The 19058-nt window shown below is 41.1% G+C and overlaps 1 protein-coding gene across 4 annotated transcripts in view; it reads left to right on the plus strand.

Moving 5' to 3' along the window:
- Positions 1 to 19058, plus strand: part of GRM3 (glutamate metabotropic receptor 3) — a 104842-nt gene that overhangs the window by 60550 nt on the left and 25234 nt on the right. For all 4 annotated transcript variants that reach the window (XM_027639867.1, XM_027639870.1, XM_027639869.1 and 1 more), the window contains one exon: positions 9542 to 10397. In XM_027639867.1, the coding sequence (XP_027495668.1) occupies positions 9542 to 10397 (856 nt within the window). The remainder of the gene's footprint in view (positions 1 to 9541; positions 10398 to 19058) is intronic.

Here is a 19058-nt window from a genome sequence, read left to right on the forward strand (position 1 = left end):
TTCAGAAAGATAAAAAAATAGTTTCACAAATCTTTCAACATGAGCATTTTCCAGCTAGAAAAGAAGTATTCGGTTGCTTATTTTCCCTTGGCATAGATTATGTTGACCCTTCTTCAGTTTCTCTTTTCTAGCTTTCCCCTAGATTTCACACTATCAAGGAAAGATGTAATTAAGCCATTCGCTCCTGCTGCTCATCCTGTTAAGTTAGCCAGTCACAACTTCTATTTCACAAGAAAATTCTTGTCAGCAATAATAGACATTCAAGAGTCAAACCTAGAGTTGTGAGGACTTTGAAACATTAAAGTCAGGCATTTTGGTGCCACACCAGAAGAGACTACCCAATTTCAGAGCCACTCACCTGTGCAGAGTAGCTCCAGTAACAACTGGAATTGCACCGCTGCTGAAAGTCGAAATACTTCATCAGGCATGTGTACAAGGCTCAGCATCTTTATTCCCTGTGTTTTCAAGCAGCACTCAGGATGCTGGATGCTTCCAGATGTAGCCCTGTCAAACATTTCTCTTTTGCTCAGAGCTGTAAACATCATACAGTCCACAGTGCAGTTTCTTAGCCTTGAAATAAAACATGCTGAGTTCTTCAGACAAAAATTATTTCTGGCTTTTTCTTTCCTTCTGTGAATTTTTCTTTATATTTCAATACATTTTCTTCCCCTCCTGTCACCCTCCCTCTCCTGTTTTTTTGTCTGGACAGCTGTCTGCCAAATCACTTTATGATGCTCCTGCTGTCAGATTTCTACTTCTTTCATTATCCTTCCACTAAGGAAAAAAGAATTTGCTGGTAATTCAGCAATGAACACCTTCCCCACTGAGTCAGTATGTGCAATAGGCACTTTTTACAGAGTCTAAAAACAACAAGAGAATGCAGAATGCTTAATTATTTTCTGGTCTAGGCTATTATCATTAATGATGATCTGGATAATTAGTTTTTAGATGTTGTGTTTGAATTAGCAGTGAGCCCAATCTGTACAGCATTTGATCTCTCAAAACTCAAGCCAGGATTCTCTTTCAATGGAAAAGCTCCTGATAAAATAAAAAATAAAAAAGCTGTTTTCATGAAATAAAATTCTGACTTGATCTGAATCTGGGATCAGGAGGAGAATGCTTCAAAATTTGGAGGGTATTTCTTTTGGGTTTTTTGGGTTCATGGGTGTTCATCTGAGGCAGGTTATCCACTCTTTCCTAGTTTACAACAGAAATTTCAAATATTTTTTCCTTCAGTGACATTGTAAAAAGGATAAAAGAAAAACAGTGTTCATTTTCAAAGAAGCACCTGCATAGCCAATCCCAATGCCATATTTAAAACACTTAGATCAGTTCTTGTCAGGAATGTGCTTGCAGAAGCAGGAATGCAATTATTCAAATGCTGAATTTTTTCTTCTCTCTTTCTGAAAACTGGATTGATCTTCTGAAAATGAAGAGTGGGGTCCATTCCCTGCATTTATCTCTTAGAAAAATTAAGATATTACTTTAAGTGGGCTGGGCTTTCAATTTCCTTATCCACTATATTCATGTGTATGTAAGATTTTTTTCTGCTACCAGCTCACAAGACCTCCAGATCACGGTAATGAAAGTTACTTCCAAGTTAGAGCCTCATCCAGTAAAAATGGCAGAATAGAAGCCAGTGCCCAGCTGTCTTCAGTTCTTTACTGTGTCTCAAGTAAACTCTAACAAAACCACTGGAGAAGGTTTAATGGTACATTACCACTATCACAAAAGCTAAGGCCACTCCGTGAGTGACCATCTGGCATGAAATTCAGAGTGTGTACTCATTTACTGGCAGTCTTTTCCTGGCTGTCATTTCTCCTTAGCCACAAAAGTCTGCCAAAGGCTCACGGAGCCTGAAAGCTAATCACATCTATTTCCTCCCTCCAAGGATAAACCATCTTTCAAACAGAGTCTTAACGATAGCTTGTGGCTTCCATAACCACTGAAAATAGTGCAAAATCCTTAGAAGAACTACATGCAAAAAAAAACCCCAGAACATATGGGGCTCTGTCCCACTGTGCATGGACCCAGAGGGGATATGGGCAGGAGAAAAGTGCAGGGGGCTGCAGGGGGCTGCAGGGGTTCACCAGGAACCCCAGTTCACACACGCCATTTGTGCTCTGCTTATGGAGGAGCTTTGCATTCAACTGTGCAACAACAGCCTCTCCTGATTTTGTGTTTGAAAACTAAGCCAAATCCTTATTAAAAGATCTTCTCTGTGAGACTGACCACCTACCACTAACGTTTAAGCCACACTTAAGCCCTTGCCAACTTCCATGTGTCTCCTTTAAACTCTCTCCCTCCTCTATCTTTGTTGTGCCTCTCTCTCTGCTACCTCTCAGCCAGATCCTTGCTGTTTGTTCCTCTCTTTGTTTCTTCTATTCCACATTCAGAAACTGAACAGCCACTAGATTGCGATTTGCAAAGTGCCCAAAGAGCACTGGATATTTCTTTCCTAGAGATTTCAAAGGACTGAGAGTACCTCCCTCTGGCTGGCTTCTTTGAAAATCCCAGTGTAACTGATTCCTTTGTAGTCCTTTTGATTTGGGTTTGGGATTTATTTTTTTCATCAAAGTGACCATTTTCTCCTTTTGCCAAGGGGGAAATTACACGATTTTACAGGGATGGATAACTAACTGCTGAGATCACAGGTACGAAGGAAGAAGCTCTACCAAAGAATCATAGAATTATGAAGATTTGAAAAGACCTCTAAGTTCATCAACTCCAACCATTAGCCCAGGGCTGCCAAGTCCACCACTAAACCATGTTCTCAAGTGCTACATCTACAGAATTTTTGAACACTTCCAGGGATGGTGGTTCCACTACCTGACCACCCTTTCAGTGATGAAATTTTTCATAATGTCTAATATAAACATCCCCTGGCACAACTTGAGACCCTTTCCTTTTGTCCTATCACTTGTTACCTGAGAGAAGAAAATGAACCCCACCTGTCTACCACCTCCCTTCAGGAGGTGTAGTGAGCAATGAAGTGAGAAATTGTAGGGAGCAATAAAGTGTACCAAAGATGTAACTACAAGAGAAGTAGACAAAAATAAGAACTATCTAAGGACATCTGAGCACCACCTACAATCATTCTAACCCTTCTGACCAGGACTTACACATCAGTTAATGAGTCTCAAATAACCATATTCATCAATGATAGCTTTTTTAACTCCAGAAGCAATTTCATGCTTTTAGAACCATCAATCCCAGTTTTAGCATTTTTTTCTGATCTTTTGTAAATGTGACATGAGTCACGCACAATCAGATTTATGAAGTCTCTGAGAACAGTTGCACTCCTCATGCAAAGCAAAGCCTTCTGCACAGGTCTCTTCTCAAGGTGCCAGCTTAGTGCTCAGCTTACTTCAACAGTTAATGCTGTGTGGAGGCAGAGTGCATATGTGACAGCTCACTGTGCCACCCCCTGCAGGAAAATAAGAAAAAAAATTTCCAAAAAAATTCTTCTCTCAAAGTACATTTCTCTGCATGCCCTCCCTGGTTTACTTTTTATTATACAGGATAGACATGTATATAAGAAGAAATTCCCAATTCCTCTGCAGAAATTGTAGATGTTATTGTGACATCCTTATTACTGATGTTCATTTCAGAGATGCAGTTATTTCACAGTTTAAACACTGTTTCTCTGTGTGTTACAGCTATTGACTCTCCTGCAAATATTTCACTATATTTTTCCCAGCTTCATTGCCTAAATTTTCAGAAGAATAAAGCTAAAACCAATGTTGCCTTCTTCCCTCTGCCTGCTAATAAAAAGTGCAAGACAATTTTTGTTTGATAATGAATTATCTTCTTCTGAGTTACATTTTGGAAGGAATTTTGTTAAGGAACATTACTTATGAAGTAAGAGACAGTCTTCTTAATACCAAAGAATGAGAAAGCTGATGAAAATCACTGCTTCAGTCCTGCAACGTGCACAAGACAGGCTGGGACTCCTAAATAACCTCACAGCATCTGGCTTAGTTCCTTGCAACTGATCTTTTATTGATTTAAAGAACTGGGATATTGGCATTCCCAGTATAACTTCTGGGGCCAGAACTTGAAGTCCAGCTGAAGCCAAATGGGTGTTTTCTGCTGTATGTCACTTCACAGCCCCTGTGACTGTGCCTTTCATAGTGTTATAATATCCCAGACACAGCAACCACAGCCTTAAATGGGCTATGGAGAGGTGATGTTCCACCACGATAAAGGTTTTTCAATTCTGAAATAAGCTTAAGGTCCTAATTTCCTTTGAAAACAAATCAGAATTTGAAGTGATTTTTTTTTTTTGAGGGGGGGGGATTCTGAGCTGGGCAGCTGCATTTGCATCATTGAACTCTCTCACTCCCTAATACTCCCAAACTACATTAGTATGTCAGAAGGGCCCAGACTGAGTCACGCTGGGTCACACTGTCCCCAGGCAGGAGCCATGCCTTTGAGCCTACTAAATCCCAAGAAAACAGGAAAAGTTATGGTGGAGCCAATCTCTTCAGTATTTCTCATATTTATTGCCAGTGATGCAATCTGGCAGCACGGTAGGCTCACAGACTGCTGGGCATTATCTGCAGAAACATAGCCAGTAGATAGATGGAGTTATTTCTATTTATTCTCATTGAACCACATCTGAAATGCTCTGTCCAACTTTGGGCCCCTCAATAAAAGGATGATTCAATAAATACAGATATGATCATGGGGAGGAGAATCTGAAGCACATACCCTACTGACGGTTTAGCCTGGAGAAGAGAAGGTTTGGTGGAAATCTGGTGTGAGTTTTTCAGTATGTACAGGTTCATTCTCAGGAACACAAAGCAAATGCTTTTACTGACATGATGCATAACAAGGGATATTCTAACTTGACAAAAAGTGTACAGAGCAGGAGTTGGGATCATGGGGAGGCTGCACAGGCCAATGGAGGCAGTTGACTGGAGAGATACCTCATTTTGTCTTTACATTAGGTTTATGCCCACCATCTGTCACACACCCACATCCCAGTCCATTCAGAACCAGTCTTTCTTTCCTGCCTTTCAAAAATGGTGCTTTCTGCCAAAATTTTGGTATAAATTTGAATTTAATAACCAAGAAGAATTTAAATAAGAAAAAAAACCCCTGTATTATTTATGGAATTAATGTTTTAGCTGTAGTTTGACCTCCAGCTGCCCAAAGAATAGCAAAAAGCTGACAATGTATACCATCACTTAGGAACTATATGCAACATACACTGGCAACAGTACATGTTTCTTCAAAGCAAGAGCTCAGCCTCTGTGTTATAGCCATGATCTAAACATTAGGAAATCTCTGGGAAATGGCTTTGCCATGGTCTTACTGTGGGAATCCACACAAGAAACTTATCCCCAGAAATAGAAAGACTTTCTCAGGAGACCAAAGGCAGCCATGGAATCTCCTTAAGGACAGATTGCAGCTCAGAGAGGCAGGGATTTCTCCACTTTCTCCATAGAGACAAACCTCCTTTACCTCAATCCTATTCTGCTCCACAGGCTAATTTATTGTCTGTTCAAAACAGGCACAGGAGCTCTTGTCTGTCTCAAAGGAGCTCTATGAAATTAAATTCATTAAGCCATGTGAAGTCTCATGAGATTCGTGCATGGTTAAATTTCAGGAGGGTAGAGAGCACTGTCATCTAACAAGGGGCCTCCTCTGTCCAACAAATGTGCGATACACACTTGTGTGTTGTGTTAAGAAACCCAATCTGTTCTAGCACTTTTGAGATTTAACTTTTTTCCGAAATGTTTCTTGTGTTCTTCAGTCCCATACACATTTAAACAATCTGTGTAGCAGTCTCTCAGTCATTGAAAAGGAAAATTTTAATAAAAACATAGGAATAAATCCTACTGCCACCAAAAAAAGTCCTATGAACACTAGGCAAAATGTTCAATGCGATTCAGTAAATCATAAGACGGACCAACACTACTAAGACATGAGGGTGTTACCTCTCTGTCCCCATTTACCAGTAGGATTCTTGAATGGCCAGAAATACACTCAGAAACCAGGTTTGTGTGTTTGATGGCTGTACCTAATTCATGGCTCCTTGCAGGTGCTTATTATGAAGCCATTTTCAGTGTTATAAACAAGATTGGCAATTTCCCACAAGCATTCATCCTGTCCCTGGTGCTCAGAGAAGTATAATTTACAGATGTGGCCCCAATGCTGGGAAAGGACCATCAGTATCCCCTGGCACTGCCCTGGCCACTCCATTTGCAGGATTTGCTGGGGTAGTATGTCCTTATGGAGGGATGTGGCTCACACTGGACTTCCTGCCATGTTCATGTTGGGCAGTGAATTACCCACCATCCCAACAGCTGGGTGAGAGCCAGGTTTGCCTGGGAACTGGACACTTTACCACAGGACAGTGGGTGCACTAATAAACCCAGCAACGTGAGGGCAAATAAAGGTTTCCCTTCGCAGTGAATGCTGACTATACCAACACGCTTTGTTCACAGCAAGCTGTGCAAAGAGACTGTTCTGGTTTGCAGATGCAGAACATCCAGCCTTATTTTCAAAGGTATCTGCAAAACCCACTAGTTTTGACAGTAAAAGAACCTTAAGTGCCAACATATGGATTTCAGACACTAATTGCATGCACCATGACTTGAATTAAATTGCTGCCTGGAGCTTTGCCAAAATAGGTTATTTCACTTAGCAAATACCGGATGTACACTGCAATTTTGAAGTTGTGGCACACATCCCAAGGCAGCATGGAGCTAAGGTGGAGGTGTGCCTCAAGTGATTCAATCTCAATGCACATTACACTGTCCTCTACTACACTGAATCTACTACACAAAGTCTTAGATATCGGCTTCTCTCCAGAATATGTTACCTCTGCTGTTATCTAGTTGGTCGCTTAATCAGGATCTCATTTTCAGAATCAGATATTCAGATCAGCATGGAAATGTCTGGAAAAAGGGACTGTTCTGAAACCAATTACATCAGCTAAGTTCCTGAGGCTTGAGCTCTTTTGGCAAATTAGTCTCTAAAATCAAGAAACTACAACATTCCAGAATGTTGAGAATTTCAAGAAGAGTGTCCTGATCAGAATTAATAACACATACAACTTTACTGAACTCCATGAGCAATCATAGTTCTCAGGCATGATTGGGTCACTATCGTCTATAATTAATCAGACTTTCTTATATTTTATAATTTTTAGTCTATGAAAAACTACCATCTGGACAGCTTTGCAATGAAAAGCATTACAGTAAACAGCTATAAACACACAAAAACTTCTCCCCAGAGCACAGGAATCAGAATTGCAGCAGTTTGCAGAGACCCTAGAAATATAGTGACCTCCAAGGCTGGGGACCCCTGTGTAAACCGGGAGTGTAGTTCTGTTTCCCTGTATATGGATGCTTTTGCAGCTTAGACTAAAAGAAAAGTAAAACAACAACAACAAAAATAACCACACAAACAAACAATAAAGAAGCTGCTATATTTGTTAGGAGCATCTTTCTGTGAGCTGAAGGCTTGTCTACACACTGAACAGCATTGCTTGAACTGGAAAATGGACTTCTTTAGCCAATTTGAGGGCAAAAATGCAGAATGATATGTGTGCATATCCTCATTATGGTTTAGCTAAAATAAAATAATTTTTGCTAGAATAAACTGTGACAAGAATAGCAATTCCAGCCCACACAGTTCTGCAAGAAATGTTCCATAATAGCTACACAGAGGACATTCTTATTACCAAATCAGAATGCTCTTGTTGAGAGAGGACATGTGAACCAAATCATGTGAATGTGTCAGCATGTAGTCAAAGATAAAAAGCCACAGAGACTCAACAATTCTCAAAGCACCCATTGTACCTTGGTGACAAAACAAGCCTCTCTGCCCGTCCTGTTGCTTTAAAGCTGTTCATTTACATCACCACGATGGAAATTAAATCCCACACTTCCTGTATAAGGCATTTTAATGTGTGTTACTACCTAGCAGGGAGGTTAAGGACACATTGGCAGCTTTCTGAGGGATGGTAACTTGTTCAGCCACAGCACTTCCCATCCTATACCCACTTGTAAAACCACAGAGCATTACATAAAGCTCCCTTCCTAGAAGTGTAGAGAACCACTCTTAGCGGTTTGTTTTGTAAAGGACTTCAACTACCACAAACGCAGCTGAGATGCCAGGACATCCCACCTGCTCTTCCCTGGTGCCCCAGAAAGATAAGGACCTCCTGAAGTCCTCAGTTCTATGTGTCCCAGGGGTTGTAAAAGTCATTGTACATGTATGGTTGGCAGCAGAGTCTGGCCCAGATAAAATTACACCAGTTTACAGGGTGAGACTGAGCCACAGCAGGATACTAGTCCAGTATCTGTGTTACAGAAAAAACAGAATCTAAATCTATAAAATCCCAAGTGATACAGTTGCTTTTATTGCTGAAAAGCAATAAAATTCTTCTGGGTTTTTGAGGGTTTTTTACCAGACTGTCTAATTTGCTACTGACGTCTGAGTCCTCAAAATTTGCCTGTTCCACAGCATGTTTTTCAAAACAGTCCTTTGCCTTTGAATTCTCACAGACATAGTCTGTGGTCGGAGAAATATCTGGAGAAAATGATTGGGCAATTTTTAATAATTTTCCCTTAGGAATCTCAAGTACACTACTGCTTTTCAAATGGTTTTGTCAGGCTGTACTCTCAGCTTATATTTAATTTACTGGACACAATTTCCAGTGACCAAGGGCAGAACTCCAAAATCTTCCCTTTGTCATTTAAGAAGCTATCAAAGGGAAGAAAATGCCATAGCCATTCTTGATTTCTTTCCAGATATGATCAGGAGCTACACTTCTATGAGAGCAACAGAGTAGATTTGGGGATAAGCATTGGAAATAGCAGTGTATAAAAAAAAAAGAAAAAAAAAAGCACACAAGAAGGGCAAATAGAGATTAATAAAAGTTTTTATTATTTATGAAAAACAGTAGGTCAGCATGACATTGTGCAGTACTTGAAGAGTACTAACATGCAACAAATATACCATCTCAGGAGGTCTGCAGTCAGAACATCTCAGAAAAAAAGAGTTTAGATGAGTAAAAGCTAGGAGAGCTTGAATAAGCAGGATCAGAAAGTTCTCTGAACGGCTGTCACATCTGTAATATTTACACTAATGGGAAATTTATGTCTTATTAGTGTATTTAGTTATCAAATACAATGAATCTTGGAGAATATGAATCCCACTATAAACAGCAAAGGCATACAAATCCCCAGACCTTAGTAAGGAACACAGACTGAGACTGAAGTGCATTGTCCATTTGTGTCTAATTCTCTGTTGATTTAAACAGACTCAATTTCACAAAAATAAATGTCCTTTACAGTTCCAGTAGAACCAAGGGAATTAACTGGGCAGCAGAACAGCTTTTGTGCTTATGCACAGTGCACTACTCTCACTGGTGTTTATCAGCATCCTCTATCAACACCCTCAATCTGTAACTGTCAGAACACATCTTATTAAAAAACACTGTTAATGCCTTTCCCTGGATATTTCTGTCCAATTTTATAAACACCACTCTTTAACAACCTGTGTTTTCTCACTTTCTCTCCAGGTGGCAAATTTGCTCAGACTCTTCCAGATCCCCCAGATAAGCTACGCCTCCACCAGTGCCAAGCTGAGCGACAAATCCCGCTATGACTATTTCGCACGGACTGTGCCTCCGGACTTCTACCAGGCGAAAGCCATGGCTGAGATCCTGCGTTACTTCAACTGGACTTACGTCTCCACAGTCGCTTCGGAGGGCGACTATGGGGAGACAGGGATCGAAGCCTTTGAGCAGGAAGCTCGCCTGCGCAACATCTGCATCGCCACCTCCGAGAAGGTGGGACGGTCCAACATCAGGAAGTCCTATGATGGCGTGATCAGGGAGCTGCTTCAGAAGCCCAGCGCCAGGGTGGTGGTGCTCTTCATGAGAGCGGATGACTCTCGGGAGCTCATTGCAGCTGCCAACCGTTTCAACGTTTCCTTCACCTGGATTGCCAGTGACGGATGGGGAGCTCAGGAGAGTATCGTCAAGGGCAATGAGCGCATCGCTTCTGGGGCGATAACCTTGGAGCTTGCTTCCCATCCAGTTAAAGAGTTTGACAAGTACTTCCAAAGTCTCAGCCCTTACAATAACAGGCGCAACCCCTGGTTCAAGGACTTTTGGGAGCAAAAATTCCAGTGCAATCTGCAGAACCGAAAACCACATAAAAAGGCTTGTGAAAAACACTTCACCATCAACAGTTCCAACTATGAGCAAGAATCCAAGATCATGTTTGTTGTGAATGCTGTGTATGCAATGGCCCATGCCTTGCATAAAATGCAGAGGACTCTCTGTCCAAATACCACCAAACTCTGTGATGCCATGAAGCATCTGGATGGCAGGAAGCTGTACAAAGATTATCTCCTGAAAGTAAACTTTACAGGTAATAACTTCTCTTTTGGTACACAAAAAATATCACTGCAATTAATGAAATGCTCATCAGTCACAGTAACAGCTAGCTGACTTCCTGATAGAACTGTTATCACAGTTCAGACCAGGGTGGTACCCAGACAAGGCCACCCCTGCCACAAGAAGTCAGAAAGAAGGACAAGGAGCTTGGGAAGAACCCTAAAAAAACAACTCTGTGCTCCTCCTGCTTCCAGCAGAAGGAAGAGGTGAAGGTGGCAACATCTGGTCTTGGCAATGTTAGCCTCCATCTTCTAAAAATTCCACACACCAACATCCATTTAATTCACAGCCAGTCTAGGCATGTCTGGAAGCTGATGGTCATTTCACCATCTGCTGCACTAGGCAGCCGCCTGCTATTCCCATGCCAAGACTTGGCCCTTTCTTCCTCATTTTGCTATGAATTTCCATAATAACTGGACTATGGCCAATGGCCAATGTCCTTGCATTTCCTATGTTACGGAACTACAGGTTTAATGACAAATTATAAAAGAACTGCATTAAATATGTACAGGAGAAGTGGAGAGAGGGGTGGAATTATATGAGCAAATTTCATGGGAACTCGCCACGCATCACATGATGTCTCTGTGTTTTTGCCATCACATATGGCTGAGTTTATCTTTGTGATTAATATTACACCATAGCAAGGCTAAATAGATCTACAGAGGAAACAAGTAAAGTGTAGAGCATCCTGTCTTTTTGCTATTACATTTCTAACTTTCTTCTGAAGCATCTAGGTTGAACTTGCATTTCTATGTGTTATTAAACTGATATTCTCGGTTGAATGAGTTTATAGTAAGGAAACATCATGTTGTGCTTTGTGTGAGAATTCCAAGAGGAATTGAGGGATAAATATGTGTAGGATTCAGCATATTCAGTCCCAGGAGATCCTCGGTAATTGTACAATGCTAACAGCACTGGAAACTATGTGAAACTGTCATATTGGAGCTTGAACTTTTCCCTCCTTTAAAGGTCTTAGCATTTGCTTCAGGCCATCTCTAGATACTACTAACCACATCCCTTGTGTTTTTCTCACTCCCAGTGGGATATGGCTGGTGTAGCCAAGTACTCCACTTTCTTGGGTACTTGCTGATGTGCCTCCCAGCATATGCTGCAGAGCTCCTTAGGATGCCTGGTCTCCCAGGATCCTGATACCTGAGTAGCTGACAAGTTTAGAGCACATCAGGAATTCCTGCAGCCCATGTGCCTAGATTTCTTTACCACAGAAATCAAGAAGGGACAGATGGGACTGGTCACTTGCTGCATTTTATCTCTCAGGAAAGGGTTCAGCACGATGTAGGATCTTGGACATGCTCTGGTAATATAGATTCAATCACAAAGGAAAAATAATGTGAGAGCAGCTGGAAAGTGAGATGCTTCAAACCCTCATCTGCGTGCTGCATGCAGTGCAGCTGAAGCCACGTCTTGCCTGAGCAACATGATGCTTATGTGCATCATAATGACATGATGCTTATGTTCATCATGTCATTGGTCTCCTAAAAAATGCTGTATCAATGAAGACAGTCACATACCGTGACGTATACAGATACCTAGACAATGTACACATGGCATATGTCAAGCTGTCACTGCATTTGATTTGTTTATTAATTTCATGAACAGCACAAGTCAGAATGAAACAACCTTTTTGGTTTTAGACCTCTGGAAATTAAGAATTATCCTTTTTCCTTCCCCTCCTCACAGCACTTAAAACATCAAAACGATTTTCTCACTTGCCTACACCTATCCTCAGAGATACTTGAATGTCTCCAAATTGTTGAAATCAATTGGTTTTAGGAGAATAGCACTTCATGGAAGCCGGTTCCTGGCATACTGATCACAAGGGAAGGCAGAGGTGTGCAGCATGCTTCTGTCCTTGCCAGGGAGACACTTCAGGACAGTAATAACCAACCACAATGTGCAGGTACTTTAATATCTTAAATTATTTTGAAACTTTTTCTGACACCACACGTATTTTTATGGGCTTAAATGCATACACGGTTAACAGAGTCCAGGTTTAGCACCAAGCAATCTTGGTTCCAGTAGAGGATTCTTAATCATTTTTCTAACATTCAGACATTTTTTAAACACTCAAGCATATTCTCACTCAACATCTAGATACAGTCAAAATAGCCCCAACTTTCTTCAACCAAAACTCCAGGAAAATATTTATTTAGCTACAACCAGAAAGCATAATTTTCATTTTGACTGAAATATCTTTTATACTTTTATGATTTGGAAGTTGAAGCTGTTAAAGATGGAAAAAAAAGAATGAAGCTTGTAATTTTGCAGTTTTGAAAACAGAAGGTTCTTTTTTTGAACAAAATTAGTTTTAAAGTCAACATGGAAATCTTTGAAACTCTGAAGAGCTTTCATTTCCAATTTAAAACATTAAGAAACCTGTCAAGTTCTTTTCCAATGGCTTTGTTCCTTATATATTTTTACCAGATTACAACATAATTTGCTCATCTCATTTCTTTGTTATCAGTTCTTCCATTATAATGCAAATTCCTGTTTTAATGTAAGCTATTTTTTAAGAAGGCGTATGATTTTTATGTGGCAAGTTAATCAGCAAATCTCCCATGCCTTCTTCCTTTAAGAAAGGTGTGAAATTTTCATACATATGTGAAATTTTCATACATATAAGTCTTGTCATTGATTTCTAGGGGACCAAGAATTATCCTTTCCTCTTTCCTGGCTCAAGAAAGTCTTTGGGTGTGTTGGTAATGGAAAATGAGGACATTGTTGTATGGGACATTTGATCAGTGATATTCTCATATTTCCACCTCCAAATCTGAGAATGTTTTCCCAATACAGAGAGAGGATGGCCTGGAAGCTACCAGTCCATCAGGTACACTGCAACCAAGCCAGGTTTTTCTCTCTTCTTTAGCCTGAGTAGAGATTTACACCCACCACAAGGAAGCAGGCAAGAAACAGAAGAGTCATAAGCAGATTTGCAGACACACAAACAACTATTTAAGCAGTACCTCCTCTGCTGAAAGGCAGAGGTACACATAGATGAGCCCTGCATGCATAAATCTGCAGGTTTCCGTGAAAGAAACCTGGGAAACAGCCCTGAAAGTATTCTCCCATTTTCCAGGGGCATCTGATGGTGTATTTCAAACACACCAGTCTGAGGAAATGATTAGGTGCATTTATATGACTGGTGTGGGACTGTGCAATTTTAGACATTTACCCTTCACGCTCAAATTAATTTTGGTTAGTCTTTGCAGTTAATGGAGGGGATCAGCACTGACAGAGTGTGCTCCAGCCCATGTGAGGTATGGTTTGCCCCTACACCTCTTGCTACTGACTACAGATGGAGCATAGAGCAACTAAGATTTATTTTCACTTGCCATTTAGCTGAAAGCCTGGAGTGAGGCTCTCAGGCTCAGCAATAATGTGATTTGCAGGGAAATACTCAAGGACCAGCTAACAGCAGGGTTGGAGCAGAGGACTGGCCAGGATTTGTGCACCCTCATGCTGCCACTGATGTTGACATGCTGTGTGACAGCTATTCTATTAATATCTCTGGGGTCCTACTTATTTCTCCTTTTTCATTAAATTGGAATAACTCCACAGAACTGAAGTGTGGCATTAAGACAGCATGAGGTTTCATTCCTTATTGTCTGTGAGATACACCAAGCACATAGTTTTCTTGCAAGTCAGTAAGACATATATGACAAATGTCATGATATCCTGAATCTTTTCAGTAAGGGAAAAAAGAAACACCTGTACCTGATTCCAGCTTCCAGCAGCAGGATTCGAGAATGCAAAGCCCCTAGATAAATGCACTCACTCTATCTCAGTGCTTGTTTGGCCTTTCAAAGAGATATAGGTTGGCTCATCTTCTTGATCTTCCCATTCTCTGCGTTCCCTCCTGAGGGCACAAGTGCAGCACTTGATGTTCTGAATCATGATGCTTTTTTGCTGATAAAGAGATGCTGGTTCAAGAGGCTGTTAACTTGTATTACCAGAACAACACAAAGAAGTGCTGAACAAAAGTAAAGGGCTCCATGGAAAAGAGCACAAACTCAGCTTCTCACCACACCCAGCCATTGCTTGGTGAAGGGCAGAATACAGAGGGGACTCTGGAGGGCACAAATCCAGGGGTGAACCCCAATATAAGTCAGAGCCACACATATCCAGAAGCCTTTCTCCCTCACAAAGGTGCAGGGGGCAGTGCAGCAACCAGCTTTGCTAGCTATTTTAGCTCATTTAAGCCACAAGGAGGACAGAGAAAAGCAGTGTTATCACTGCCCACAGCTCTACTGCAAGCCTCACAGAGTTTGTCATATGCCAGGATAGTGAGCATTAGCACAGCCAGTGAGAAAGGGGTGTCCATCATTCAGGACAAGTAAGTGGCAGGCTACTGCACAGCTGTGCCCCACATGTTACTACCTGGTATAGCTGCTCTTCCAGGGCATTGGCCTGGAGGTGAGGAAGGGCAGTGATGACATTTGAGGACCAGCATTAGCTCCATCAGGGCCAGGGTTGCTGAGCTGGCTGTGCAGGATGACAGCCTTGTCACTCAAGGGTGTGGGGTTGGGTTCCAGCTTTTCCCTCTGCTGTTAGCAGGGCTGATAGTATCACAGGACTTACTGTTGCAAATCTAGTGTGGGAGTGTACGGGCAGAGAAAGGTTGGATTTTGGGATGTATGCATGTCCACCTGTCTTGTGCAGCTTTCTGAATCTCCACAGCTAATGGTTGGAGGAATTTAGCTAACATAGTAACCTTGGAAAACAAGTCAATAAAAATTTTAGGCAACACATATATTTATAGTACTCAGTGTCTTTTCCTACCCCTTTCTTTGTCCAAAGCTGCAAGAGTCATGTCCCTTTCTACATTACATCCAGAAATCCATCTCTTCTCCAGCCAAGCCTGTGTCATCAATCTTAGCTTATACTGGGCAAAATCCTCTCCGGTAGCTAACCCGAATGACTACTCCAAATGAGAAAAGGGTTTTAAGTCAGATCTGATTTGTTCCCTTTCATCCATTGGACTTTGTGACAAAACTTTTATTTCTCCCTGGTCCTATGTTTCTGTGTGATTTATTTCCTTTCTTTTCTTCCTTCTCACTGTGCCCCTGTCAACATTCAAATAATATGAAGCAGAAACACAAATTCAGCTTCTCATTTATTCTTGAACATTGGTGACTTCTGTTGTGAGAACGTAATTTCACAGACCATTTCCATCATAACTGTGCCATCCAAGTAAGAAAGAGCTTAAAAGTCATGGTCTCCAACAAGCAGATGTCACCTCACTTCTGAGCACAGCAGCACTGCATGGTGTCTGCTCTAGGATTTAGCCATAAATATTTCCTGTCAAAAGTCCACTTCAAAACTCAATGTCTAGCCAGGCTGCATGGAGCACAGACCAAAAATTCTGCATTTGCTGTCACAGGCAGATTACAGATGCAGAAACTTCAAAGGAGTTTACAGCAGGGAGTACCTATCAGTAGATGTGCAGGCTAAAGACAGAGCTCAAAGCCCAGGCTCTGCAGCAGAAGGCCCTGCTACTCTGCCATCACACCCAAAGAGCTCCTTCTCATCAGGTCAGATGCCCCTTGCCTTCAACACTCAGTCAGCAGCGAGGTCCTCCTGGTCTTCCTTGTGATGCTCATTTGTAAATGAAAACAGAACACAGCTTTCAGATGAAGGCAAAACTTACATGTGCAGAAGGCATCTAACACCCTGTTAATCATAAAAGTTGTAAAAGTGTAATCCATGATGGATTTGCAGCTAATAAAGCCAAGGAAAATGTAGAGTGAATTCCCCAAGATACTAATTAAAAATACACATGAAAAAGATGTCTAGGATTTATAGGAAAAATTACTACCTTTTCCTGGGACCACAAGTGTGTCATAGAATTTAAAATTTTGCAAGCAACTAAGGGACAGTCTCTGAAAGCACACTTGAGATTTGCTGTTTCAAAGCAGAGGAAGAGTTGAACTTGCACAGTATTTTCCCATATTTCTCTCTGTATTAGAGTTACATTTGTGTATACACACAGAGAGCTCTAGTGAGATTTTGATGGCCTGGTATTCCTGGTGGCCCCATCTACTTTCTTCTTACTCCAGCTGTCTCATCACAGACCTCATGGGGATATGCAGTTTCTTTCTGTTGGGTAAATTTACCACTCCAAGGGTAAATAAACTAATCTCTGCTTAGTCCTTACTGAAGCTTTTCATATGTGTATATATTAACATATTTATGTAATTTATATATATATATATGCATTTTTATATATATTTAACTACGTATACTATAGATTCATAATATAGAGAACCATAAAGTTAAAGAATAAGTCAGGTTGGAAGGGTACTTGGGAGATCTCTAGTTTAACCTTCTGATGGAAAGAAAAACAGCTGTTCAATCAGATCAATTTGCTTAGGGCTTTCTAGATGTAAACTGGCTGAAATTAAAATACTAGAGAACCTTTTCATCCCCTAGTTTAGTTTTGAGGTATCATGGTGGCAAACAACTGATCTGCACTCTGGATATGTTGTGTGTCACACGCTGCCCCATGTAAACTGGATACCTGGACTGGCAGCAGGACACAGGCATCATCATCTCTAGGGCACAACTTCCAAATAAAATTTTCATTAAAATTTCTCTTGTAGTGATAGCAGGTCAGTGACCTACCTTTTAGTGGTGTCTGCTGTCTAGCCAGTAACCATCATAAAATGCTGCTTTTTCATGCTTTCATTTGGCACTAATTCACAGTAATTAGCCTGAGCGAGCAGGGTAGAGGTTGAATTGTGTTTTTACCCCTTGAGATAAGCTCCAGCAGCTGAGGCCAAGGTGTGCTGGGCCATTGCTCCCCATCTAACTCAGAAGCAAGGTACTTTTGCCTGCAGCCACCACTTCCACCACTTCCATCACTGCCACCACTGCCACCAGTGCCTGCTGTCACTGCTCTCTGCCTGACCTGGGCACTGAGCTCCCATGGACAGAAAGATGAGAAATGTAGCATTAGCAGGACACAGAGCAGCAACAGCTTTTCTTCATATTCCTCAGGAAGTCTCTGAAAGTATGTTACCTTCAGCCTTTACCCAGCTGGGTGTCATTCCTGGAAAGCCTGCAGAAACCACAGGCTAGCATGGCCCCAAACTTGTTATAGTGGCATATTTAGGTGAAGGTGCTTTGACATTCCTAAAATTGCAAACAGCTCTCCATCTCAGTTTCCTCTACTTGAATATTTAAACAACCCACCACTTCAGCTGAACCATGAAATACTGAACATAAAATTAAATAGTCTGTGCCTTGTATGTAAATTATAGTCGGCTTATCTCATATTAATAATGTAGCCTTTAGGCATCCATAAATCTCTAGATATCACTGCATCCATGAGAATGTGTAAATGAGGATGAGATTAGACACCCTGTGTTTATGGAGAAACACATGACTGACAAACTGAGCAACAATTTTCTTTCAGATCACATATTTGAGAGACAGAAGGTTTGGTAACCTAATTTCTCTAGATCACAGACTTCTGTGTTTGCCTACTGCTTGTTTTATAACAGTTATTGTTATTATTTTATCTTTTGTTTTGATGGAAAATGTCATGTGAATCTCAAATACCAAGGGTGTGCACATTCCAAGTCCTCAAAGGAGCAGGAAGTCTCATACAACATTTTCATACCCCAATTATGCACACTTCTTTTTCCAGTCCTACTGGGGTTTATGATAGGGGGGAACCATGGGATTATGTTCTTATTCTTCATGCAGATTTTCCTGTGAGACACATTCACACGTAAGTGATGTCAGGTCTGCTTCTTTCTTCTTGTGGCCTGGAAGGACAAGTTATCATGTGAGAGAAGAATTTGGTTCAGAATTTCTATCCCTTACATTTTAGCATCTAATTTGGCTCCAAAAAGCCCAAGGGAGGACCAGATTCTTCTGTATTACCTGCTACAGAAGAGCAGTTTAGCACTTTCATAACTAATATCAGTTAGTCTCACTTGAATGCTGAGATATATTTTAGGGGCTGACAAAGGCAGAGGCTGTACTCAGAACATGACCACAAAAGTGTTAATGAGGAGGAGGACGAGGACATGAGAAGGAGATTCCATTTTACACTTTTGATTAATCCAGGTGTGTTCTGGACTTCCAATGAGTTCGAGAAAATTGGTCTTTCCAAAAGGTGTTGAAGAAAACTACAGAAAGTCACAAATCCAGATGTCTAATCCCATAGATAACTAAATGTTATTTTTACAAAACCTCTATCGTTGTTGGCAGCTAATAATCATCCTACAAAGGCAGAAGTGAAAGCATAATCTGTAGAAAAGTATCTTTTCTCCTAAAATAAAGTAAATATCACTACATCCCTGGAAGACACATTTTCTCCACCCAGTAGAGCACAGTGTAAAGATATTCCCAGGCTAACACTGACTAAACAGGAAGAAGTACCAGACCAGTATAACTGCATTAGCATGACACTGACACTCAGCCCAGCCTGGTGGTGCAATCTGGACATGGGTCATGGTCTGAATCCTCTGTCGCTTCCATGTAGCATGTCTCCAGACAAACCTGTCCCAAGATGACTGCTGTACTGTACTCATTAAACTGCAGCCCAGATGAACTTGTGAAACTGTTTCAGCTTTCTGTGAAGCCTGAACTGTTCCCTTCAAGCTTGTCT

This window comes from Corapipo altera, unplaced genomic scaffold (assembly GCF_003945725.1).
Source record: "Corapipo altera isolate COAL_440 unplaced genomic scaffold, ASM394572v1 1b, whole genome shotgun sequence".
NCBI lineage: Eukaryota > Metazoa > Chordata > Aves > Passeriformes > Pipridae > Corapipo > Corapipo altera.